At 42.3% G+C, this 11532-nt stretch overlaps 1 protein-coding gene across 1 annotated transcript; it reads left to right on the forward strand.

Annotated features, from left to right (window-relative positions):
* Positions 1–497: 497 nt before the first annotated feature.
* Positions 498–10367, forward strand: LOC131913768 (speckle-type POZ protein-like). Its single transcript, XM_059266551.1, is given in 3 exon segments — positions 498–1320; positions 9394–9484; positions 10121–10367. Coding segments are annotated over 3 exon segments (1161 nt in total).
* The last annotated feature ends 1165 nt before the right edge of the window (positions 10368–11532 follow it).

Raw genomic sequence — 11532 nt, forward strand, 5'->3', positions numbered from 1 at the left:
GTAATGTGGGATTAGCAGGACTGCAGTCCAAAGTCATTCTCACAAATCCCATTTGATGATATATATATATATATATATATATATATATATATATATATATATATATATATATATTCCCTGTATGTATTCTTTTCCTCTAGAGAACCCTAGTGCAACATTTTTGATATGAATTAATAGAATGAATGAGCAAAACTATTCAAAAGCTGTGTATAATTGTCAAAACTAGTTACTTACTGAACTAAGATTCAATCTAGAAAATAATAGAGTGATGTAAGAGTATCTAGTAGCCTAGACTATGTTCTCTGAAATTAGCATTGAAATCTGGATAGAAAACATCAGACACCCAAGTTTCCAGCCTTGTAGAAGAGGAAACAGATGAGAAACAAAAACTAAAAATCAAAATTTTGTCTGTTATTGCTTTTCACAGGGTGAAGAGAAAACAATTGCTAGTTCTTCTTTTTGGACCCAGTTGAGCATTCAAACTTCCTCAAGGAGATATGGCAGGAGATGAGATAGCCCAGAGATGGGACCACACACAAATCAGTGTTCAGGATTTCTCCTATAGGTGGACCATCAGCAACTTTCTTTTTATTACTGAGGAAATGCAGCAAAGCATTACAAGCCCAACTTTCTCAATAGGAACCAATGACAAATGGTGTTTGAGAGTATACCCGAACGGAGTCAATGAAGAAAGCATAGATTACCTGTCAGTTTACCTAGTGTTTCTCAACTGTCTGAAGAGTCATGTTTGGGCAAAGTTCCAGTTCTGGATCATAAGTGCCGAAGGAGAGAAAACCAAAGTCATGAGGAGCCCAAGAGCCTTTAGATTCGTGCCAGGCCAGGACTGGGGTTGCAAAAAGTTTATTCTTTGAGATTTTCTCTTGTCCTGTGTGATTTTGATTCTTCCAGATGACCAGCTCACCCTTGTCTGCAAGGTGAGCATGGCCCAGGTCTCTTTGAGCCTCTCTGACCAGAACAAGAAGCCAGGAATTCTGGTTCCCAGATGCACATTGGCTGATGAGCTCGGAGAGCTGTGGAAGAATTCCCAATTCACAGACTGCTACCTGGTGGTAGCTGGCCAGGAATTTCAGGCTCACAAGGCCATCTTAGCAGCTCGCTCTCCAGTTTTCAGAGCCATGTTTCAATATGACATGGAGGAGAGCAGAAAGATTCGCATTGAGATATCTGACCTGGAGCCACAAGTCTTCAAGGTAATGATGGACTTCATTTACACAGGAACAGCACCAGTCCTGGACAGCATGGCAGCTGCTGTGCTGGCAGCTGCTGATAAGTATGGCCTGGAGCATTTGAAGTTCATGTGTGAGGATGCCCTCTTCAGGGACCTCTCTGTGGAGAATGCTGCCCACACTCTTCCTGGCTGACCTCCACAGCTCAGGGCAGCTGAAAACCCAGGCACTGGATTTCATTACAGCTCATGCTTCTGAGGTCTCTGAGACCTCAGGCTGGAAGACAATGGTGGGCTTATATCTCCATTTAGTGGCTGAAGCACAATGGTATCTGGCTTCTGGTCATCTCCCTTTCCTGGAACCTGCTTTCAAACGCTTGAAGCAATCCTAGAACCTGGTCAGCTGTGACCTACGATTGTCTACCTGAAGCAGCAGCCAGTGTTGTTACCAATGACACCTGACTAGACTATGGTATGGATGGAGCATTTCCAGTGAAACTAGGAAAGTCAGCATGGTGGCTCACGATTTAATACAACTGAAAATGAGGTGACTGTCAGGTTCAGGGAGGGGAAGTGCTGAGCTATGTTGTATATACTACCCTCTTACTGTACTGGTTTCATTTTTCTCTCCAATGAGTTGGGAACTGGAATATATTTCAGTTGCTGGTCCGAAGCACATTACAACAGTGTTTCTTTGGAGCAACTTGTCTGTATTTGACTGAGCAGAAAATATTGTGAAGGACCCAGAATGAAGAAAATAAACGTGAATATTTGGTTACAAGAGAAGGGGAAGAGAATTAAGGCATTTTTCTCCAAACTCAGTGTGTGGGACTGGAGACATAACTCTGTTGGCTAAAGCAATTGTTTCCTTGCATAGGACCCTTGTTCATTCCTCCTCTTGTCTCCATGGGCACATCCATCTCTGTAGGCTGTACCTACCCAAGTAAAATATCAAATGAATAAAAAATTTAAAATCAGCTTGTGGATTCCAGCGGTGTTTCTGTTTGAAGAATGCCATTTTAGTCCATCCAGTGCTGCTCAGCTTTGGAAGTGTGTGCAGAAATCACACACACACACACACACACACACACACACACACACACACACACACGTCAACCCCCAGTTTCCTCATGGATCTCTCATCCATTTCTCTGTTGTTGTTGGGCAATCCTTGTGTCTTCTTAAATTCTTGTTTACTAGCCTCCCGGGAATTGTGAGCTGCAGTCTGGTTATCCTTTGTTTTACATCTAGTATTCACTTATGAGTGAGTACATACCATGTTTGTCTTTCTGAATCTGGGTTACCTCACTCAGCATGATATTTTCTAATTCCATTGATTTGCCTGCAAACCTCATGATGTCATTGTTTTTCTCTGCTGAGTAGTACTCCATTGTGTGTATGTACCACATTTTCTTTATCCATTCTTCAGTTGAAGGGCATCTAGGTTGTTTCCAGGTTCTGGCTTTTACAAATAATGCTGCTATGAACATAGCTGAGCATATGCCATTGTGGTATGATTGAACATTCCTTGGATATATGCCCAAGAGTGGTATAGCTGTGTCTTGAAGGAGGTTGATTCCCAATTTTCTAAGAAGACACCATATTGATTTCCAAAGTGGGTGTACGAGTTTGCATTCCCACCAACAGTGTGGGAGTGTTCCCCTTGCTCCACATTTTCTCCAAAATATGCTGTCTTCAGTGTTTTTGATCTTAGTCATTCTGAGGGGTGTCAGATTGTATCTCAGAGTTGTTTTGATTTGCATTTTCTTCATGATTAAGGATGTTGTGCAATTCCTTGAAAGTCTTTAAGCCATTTGAGCTTCTTCTTTTGAGAACCCTCTTTTTGGAGCCTAGGGCCTATGCTGGGCCACTTTGCTCAGCCTTGGTGTAGGGATGAGGGGACTGCACTGTCTTGGCTAAGTCTACCAGGCTGGGCTGACTCTGCAGGGGAGAACTTGCCTTGGAGAGGTGGGAATGGGGGTGGATTGGCGAGGAGACTGGGGGCTTAGAGAATGAAGGATAAGGGAATGCATGGCTGATATGTGAAATTAAGTGAGATATATATATGGAACTAACAGTAACACATAAAAAATCATGCAAACACCCCCCCCCCACACACACACACATAGACACAGAGACAGAAACACAGAGACAGCAATACTCAACTTCATATGGAAAAGAACAGATACTCAACTACATATGGAAAAGAACAATACTCAACTTCATATGGAAAACAAGAAAACTTAGGATATCTAAAATAATCCTTTATAATAAAGTAGTTTCTGGAGGCATCACCATCCCTGACATCATTCTTTGTTATAGAGCTATAGTAATAAAAAAAAAAAGCTTGGTTTTGGCATAAAAACTGAATTGAAGATTGATAACATTGGCTTCTGGTGAGAAAATTTAGTCAACAAGCTACACTTGTTCCATTCCTGGAGTGAGAAACTATATTAAAATTCTTGTAATTGAGACCCAGGCAGGAGTCAGTTCCCCATTGAGAGAATTGCTCCCACTCTGCAGAAGCATGCTCATGGAAGCTCAGGACTTACAGGTGGAGCACTTTTCTTACAAATGAGGGTTCTTGCAGGAATTGTCTACCTTCATTACAAATGACATATTTGAGGGAAGGGGTTTTCTGCCACCCTGGCCCTAAACACATACAGAAAAGTCACAGAGGCTACTAGTTAGCCACCTGCCAAAGGCTCCTAAATGAGGAACCAAAAATTCAGAGATCAAAACCAATTGATTGATTTATCCTGGATTGAGGGATGAGCAGCATTAGAGCCAGATTTCAGGAGAGCTAGGCTGGGAATTGCTGAGTTGATTGAATCACTGAAGGTATTTCCCAGTCCTCTAGGCTTAGTGAGTCAGCTTGTGGATTCCAGTGGTGTTTCTGTTTGAAGATGACCATTTTAGTTTATCCTGCTGTGCTCATCTGTAGAAGTTTGTGCAGTGTCTTCACTTCTTCACTGACGCATACATACACACACATACACACACACACACACACACACACACACACACACACACACCACACACAATCAATGAGACAATACCTAATGAAATTCTGTTACACTCAGATATTGGTGCTTAGTACAATCAGCTGGGATTTCTCCAACAGCTGTTGGGAGCAGATACTGAGATCCACAGCCAAACATTAAGCAGAACTCAGTGAACCTCAAGGAAGAGGGGAAGGCAGATTGTAGGAAGCATCAAAGACACAAGGGGAACAGAACTCACAGAGTCAACTAAACAGGGTTTATAGGGGCTCAGAGACTGTAGTGGCAATCATAGAGAATGCATGGGTCTGTACTTAGTCCTTTGTTTACATGCTGTGGTTTTTTAGCTCATGGGATTTGTGGGAGTCCTAATAGGGAGAGCGTGGTGAGTGCTGACCTGTTTGTCTGATCTTGGGAACCTTTTCTTCCTTCTGGGTTGGTTCTCCAGTCTTGATATGAAGGTTTGTGCCTACTATTATTACATTTTGTTTTGTTGTGTTCAGTTGATATCCCCCAAAGACCTTTGGTTTTCTGTAGGGAAATAGAGGAGTAGTACATCTCTGTGGAGTGGAGGGAGGGGAGACTGTGTTCGGAAGGGAGTGTATGAGAGAAGGAAAAATAAAAACGATAAAGGAAATAAAGAAAAATTGGAAAGATACTTGGGGAAGACATATTTGGACAGATCTGCAAATCAGCAAGAATGTGAAAACCTCTGTCCCTTTAAATGCAGATGAAAGATACCTGTATCAGAGGAGGAGATCATTAATCAAGTAGATAAGATGACCCACTATGTGGACAGTCAGACTCCTTATCTAGCCATCCTCATTATTACCCAATGCGTCCATGTTCAAAGTAGCTGAGGTAGCTGAGATATGGATAATGCATGGAATGACAACATGGTTATCCACTCATCAAGAGTGACCTGGTTACAACTGCTGATGAATGCCAGATCTGCCAACAACAGAGACCAACACAGAGCCCCAGATATGTCACTGTTCCCCGGTCTGACCAGCAAACAAGGTCATGAAGGATGAATACATTGGACTACTTCCTCTGTGGAATGGACAACACTATGTCCATCATGGAGGACATACTTATTCTAGTTATATATTTGCATTTCCTGCCTGTAATGATTTTACCAAACCTACCACGCAGCGTCTAACAGAATGCCTTCTCAACTATCATGGTATTCCACACAGTATAGCATGTGACCAGGATACTAAATTCTCAGAGAGAGGTACAACTCTGGCCCACAATCATGCATTCCACTGGTTGTTCCAGATTCACAGACTTACTGGAGCAGCTGTTATGAACTTTTGAAGAGAAAGTTACAGAGCCAATGAAGTGGCAGCCACCTGGAGGGTTGGTGTAGGATTAGTCAGGAGGCAGGTTTCTCCATAGCCCAGATCCATGGGACCAGGCACCAGGTTGTAGAAAAGGGAATAGTACCACTCACTATCACCCCTGGCAACCTCTTGAGAAAAAATTTCTTCCTGTTTCCATGATCTGAAGTTCTTCTGGCCTGGAAGTTTTGATTCCACTGTGATAGTTGGTGGGGGCAGTGCTCCTGTTTGGAGCCACAACAAACAGATCATTGAACCAGAAGCTCAGACTTCTCCCAAACCACTTTGAGCTTCTGATATCCTTAATCCAACAGGCTGAGAAGGAAATAACAATGTCAGGTGGGGTGATTGATCAAGATAAACATCGGCCAATTGGATTCTTTCTCCACAATGGAAGTAAGAAAGATTATGGCTGTCAGGTAAGAAATCCTTTGTAGCTCCTCATGGTGCCTCATTTTCCAATGATTAAAGGAGGATGGGAAACTGTAACAGCCTAATCCAGGCAGATGACAAAAGGTACAGACACACCAAGAATGAAGAAACATATCACAACTCCAGGAAAGGGGCCAAGATGGGTAGTGATATTCCAACTGAAGGAAAAAACCCCAACCCAAATATTTTGAGCCAAATTAAAGAAGCTTTATTTTTTGCCATAATAGGTTTTCTCTCTAATCCCAGCTTTGAGAGGATTGCCAGGAAGATAGGATATGTGGGGTTTTCATAATCCCAAAAATGCAAGGATAAGTGTTTTCCAACAGTTGGTTAGGTTCCAGAGGAATTTTGGTGACATAGGACCTTGACTGAATTTTCTCTTCAGGAGGCAATGACTAACAGAAATAGTGTTTGAGAGTATGCATGTCTGGTCGATGAAGAAACTGAAGATTACCTGTCAGTTTCCTTACTGTTGCTCAGCTGTCCAAAGAGTCAAGTTTGGGCAAAGACCCTGAATGCACTGGGGCCATTGACACAGACATAGCCCTCAGCAGCAGTCAGGGCCTGGAGGTCTCCACACTCTTTTATTACTTTTATTATACCTTTGAGGTACAATTTGGAATCAGGAATGGTGATGCTTACAGCAGTTCTTTTATTGTTTTGGAATATTTTAGCTATCCAATGCTTTCTATATTTCCATATGAAGCTAAGAATGGTCTTTAAAGATATGGAAAGAACTGTGTTGAAATTTTGAAGCAGATTGCTTTGAATCTGTAGATTATTTTTGTAGAATGGCCATTTTTAGATGTTAATCTTACTAATTCATGAGCATCAGAGATCTTTCCATTTTCTGATATCTTCTTCAATTTCTTTGTCAAAGACTTGAAGTTTTTTTTAAATTTAATTTTATTTCGCTTAATTTTTTCCATGACAGTTTATTTATTTCTTAAAATCAGGTCATTTTCAATTACATTGTGAATTTGACATTTCTGACACCCTTCTCGAAAAAACTCATCCAAATAACAAACAACACCAACAACAAGTCAACAAAATATTCCCAGCTAATATAAGTATATGCTGTAATCGTTGTTTACAATGACCTTCCTGTACATAAGCAATCCTCCTAAGCCAATCTCAATGGTATCATAAGATGCAGGCATTAATCACCACACACAATGAAATACAGCTTTCAGGCTGATTTGGGTTCTTTCTCTTTCTGTTTTTGAAAGGGAGTGTCTTTACATAGCCTTGGCTATCTTGGAACCCAAACTAAAGAGCAAGCTAGACTCAAAAATGTAGAGATCTGCTGGGCAGTGGTGGAGCACGCCTTTAATCCCAGCACTCGGGAGGCAGAGGCAGGCGGATCTCTGTGAGTTTGAGGCCAGCCTTGTCTACAGAGCGAGCTCCAGGAAAGGCACCAAAACTACACAGAGAAACCCTTTTTCAAAAAACAAAAACAAAAAAGGAGAAAAAAATGCAGAGATCTGCGTACCTCAGCCCCCTGAAGGCTGAGATTAAATGCTTGACTCCCTTTCTTAATTCAGTTTTTTATTGATTCTTTGTGGGTTTCACATCAAACATCCAGATCCATCTGTCTTCCTGACCCATCGTAGCTGCCTTCCACCATTGGAACCTCTCCCACAAAACGAAACAAAATTCAAAAGAGAAACCAAAAAATCAAAACAAAGAGAACCAAACTAACTAACATACAAAAATAAAGTCCCAGGGTGGAAGTTGTAGTGTGACACAGTGAGTCACACAGTACACCCTTTAGTCCATACATCTTAACTTGTAAGTGATCATTACAATGAGTCATTGTTCTGCTTTGAGGTCTCTAGCTTCTGCTACACTGTCAATACTGGGCCCTCAGTGAGACTCCTCTTGGATAACCTTCGTTGTTGCCTTGTGTCACAGAGATCCTGCATCTTTGAATCTGCAGTTCCAGCCCCTTCACATGCTCCAGCAATTCATACATGAGTTGTGTAAGCTGAAACTCTTGGGGTGGCAGGGTGAAAGTATCCTGACGGCTTGGGAAGTCTGGCTATACCTTGAGCTGCTAAGACAGCTGTGGTGACTGGAACTGTAATGGAACAGCTCAGCTCTAAAGGAAAAGGTATCTTGAATGCTCATAGAGTCAGGCTATACCTTGAACTGCTAGGACAGCTCTAGCTATACCTTGAGTTGGGGTGTAGTGGAGGATGGTTTCCCAGCAAGATATAGCAATCCTGCTATTTTCCTGGAGACCTGTTACAGCGGAGCTTTGCTGAGCCCCCACATACGAGGGCTTCTCAGCAGAGCTCTGCTTCTTCTCTGGCCCAAGATGTTGCTTCTTCTGTTTAATTCTGCTAAAAGGGAAACCCCTGCAGAAACATAGCAATCTCCTCTGGCTCCAGGGAAAAGTTTTTAATTTTTCTGCTCTCCCTTGCTCAATCCCCTAAGGGACTTCTCAGCAAAGTTCTGTTCTGCTCTGACTTGCTCTGCCCCCTAAGGGAAAGTCTCTGCAAGTTTTTTTGGTGACAGTCCTCTACAGGACATTTAGCAAGATTCTTCTTTTCTGCCCCAGCAAATGAAGATCTTCACCCCCAAGATTTTATTGAGAAAGAGATTTGTTTGGGAAGGAGAAATCCAAGAGAGTGGCTGCCTCTACCAGGGTGGGAAAGAACAGCTGACAAATAAACAGGGAGGTGGTTTATATAAGATTTCTTAGGGGTGGAGTTTCTCCAGGGAGAAGGTTTTCTGCTCAGGGACTGGTTAGTTTCATTGGTCAGGGGCGGAGATGGATCTGATTTCTGAGCCAAACTCTACTTCCTTTATTGGCTTTTCTAAGATTTTTGGCTCTAATTCTAGGGCCTGGGCATATTTCTTTCACTGGCTCTGATTCTATGGATAAAGTGAATTTCTTAGGCACTAGTTTCAGAGTCAGGGCATGTTTCTTTGTTTCTGGGTTCAAGGATAAAGTGTTTCTTTCACTGGATCAGGTCCTAGATCTAGGATGTATTTCTTCCCCTGGTTCTGGGCTCCAGGGTCAGGGTGGGTTTCTTTAGCTGGTTCTTTTTCCCTACAAGGTGGATGTTGTGGTTGGCCAAATTGTAGCCCTGGTTCTGGGCCTGGGTGGTAGCTGGGTTGGGCAGTGTGCCAGCTTTCCCTCATGGACACAACTGGGCAAGCTCTCCAGCATTGCTTTTGCTACCTCACGCACTGCAGTGGCCAGCAAGGAGTGTGGTCACTTTTCCAGCCCTCCTGCCATCAGGCCATCACATACACACACACACACACACACACACACACACACACACACACACACACACAGAGAGAGAGAGAGAGAGAGAGAGAGAGAGAGAGAGAGAGAGAGAGAGAGAGATACACACATGCACAACCTCCTGACCAACCCCCATCAACAAGGTCAGATCTGCTGTGTTGTCCTATTAAGGTACAGGGCCAGTTCTCCTGAGTATTGCAGCTGGTGAGGAGCAGGAACTTAGGCCATATAAGAAATTACAGAAAACAGCAATACAGTTGACGTGAGTAATTCTGTTGTATTTTGTTAAGAATGTGTTCATACAGATATTTGTGTTTTCTTTCAATTTCTTTATCAAATGATAAAACATCCAGTAAGAGATTAGCAATGGCTACCATATTTAAATTTGAGATAATGAGAGAACATTCATTAAGAGACAACAACTATGCTAAATTCCTAACACATTTGTGATTGTATGAGGGACAGTTATATTACGTTAGATGAAATTATAACCTGCTTAAATATATGTTGCATTTGCAATTGTATATGGGGTAATTAAATTATGTTTAGGTGTAATTATGGTTTTTGCTTTCATCTGGAAATTAAGATGGATAAGGAGATATGATTGTGTGGGAAGTTGACAAGGGGTGAGCTAGTAAAGGCTATTCTTGGTTGTCACCTTGACTGTATCTGGAATTTTTTAAAATCTTAAAATGAAGGGTACACAAGAGGGATTTTTTGATTAATGTGAAGTAGGAAGAATCACTTCTAATCTGGATCTTGAGGTAAGGAGACATACTCCTTTATTCTGGGTCTTGATGAAAGAAGACACACTTTTAATTGGGCCCCCCTTCTGCTGGGAGCCTATAAAAAGATAAGGAAGAAAAGATTTTGGTCTTTGCCCGCTTGCTCTTTCCAGGTGGCAAGTTTGCCTGCTAGCAGAGTCTACCCAGGTGGCTTTGAAACAACCACACTGGCTGCTACTGCTGGAAGTCACCTGTAGGTCAAAGCTGAACATGTCCACGGACTGTTTCAGACTTTTCAGAGGGGGTTCCAGGAAGAGACCCTGTGCAGAAGCAAGGGAACTGTATGCTTCAGCCATCAAGTCGGGGTATGAGCCCACCATTGTCTTCCAGCCTGAGAACTCGGAGACATCAGAAGCATGAACTGTAATGAAATACAGTGCCTGAGTTTTCAGCTGCTCTGCATTGTAATGGTTAGCCAGTATTAGAATGTGGGCAGCATTATCCACAGAGAGGTCCCTGCAGAGGGCGTGCTCAATCATGAACTTCAAATGCTCCAGATCATATTTTAAGCAGCTGCCAGTACAGCATCTACCATGCTGTAGAGGTCTGCTCCCTTCCCAGTGTAAATGAAGCCCATCATTGCCTTGACGACTTGTGGCTGATAAGATAAATAGGTAGATTGTTTAATCTACTTTGAAAAAGGAAGTACTTGTTTTAAATAGGATAAGTAATGAAACTTTTTTATCTGAATCTGTCAATTGTTAATCGACTGGACATTGTTATTTATTAATGGAGTTTTCCTCTGAATCTGTCAAATGTTAATGGACTAGACATTGTTAATGTAATTCTTGACTGTAACCTTCTTTTATTATATTAGACAAAAAAGGGGAAATGTGGTGATATATTGTGTCCACCAATATATTGTGTATCCTAATAAGCTTACCTGGGGTCAGAGGACAGAACAGCCACTAGATAGACACAGAAGCCAGAAAATGGTGGCACATACCCCTTTAATCCTAGCATTCTGGAGGCAAGATCCGTCTGGATCTCTGTGATTTCAAAGCTACACTGGAAACAGCCAGACATGGTGACACATGCCTTTAATCCCAGGAAGTGATGGCAGGAAGCAGGAAGGTATATAAAGTGTGAGGACCAGGTACTAGAGCCTGGTTAAGCTTTTAGGCTTTTAGCAGCATCTCAGCTGAGATTCATTCTGGATTAGGACTCAGATGCTTCCAGTCTGATGAAACAGGATCAGCTGAGGCACTGGCAAGATGAGATGGCTGTGGCTTGTTCTACTTCTCTGATCTTCCAGGATTCACCTCCATAACTGGCACTGGGTTTGTTTTTATGAATAAGACCTTCTAACAACTTGTACTACATGTGGCTCCCGGTCAGGGATCTCAACCAGGTTCCTTTTGCTCTCCTGCATGTCATGTTCAAACATGGCTCTGAAAACTGGAGACAGCTCCTAAGATGGCCTTGTGAGCCTGAAATTCCTGAACAGCTACCACCAGGCATCAGTTTGTGAATGGGGAACTCTGCCAAAGCTCTCATAGGTCATCTGCCATCATGCACCTGGAAC

This window comes from Peromyscus eremicus, chromosome 6 (genome assembly GCF_949786415.1).
Source record: "Peromyscus eremicus chromosome 6, PerEre_H2_v1, whole genome shotgun sequence".
Taxonomy (NCBI): domain Eukaryota; kingdom Metazoa; phylum Chordata; class Mammalia; order Rodentia; family Cricetidae; genus Peromyscus; species Peromyscus eremicus.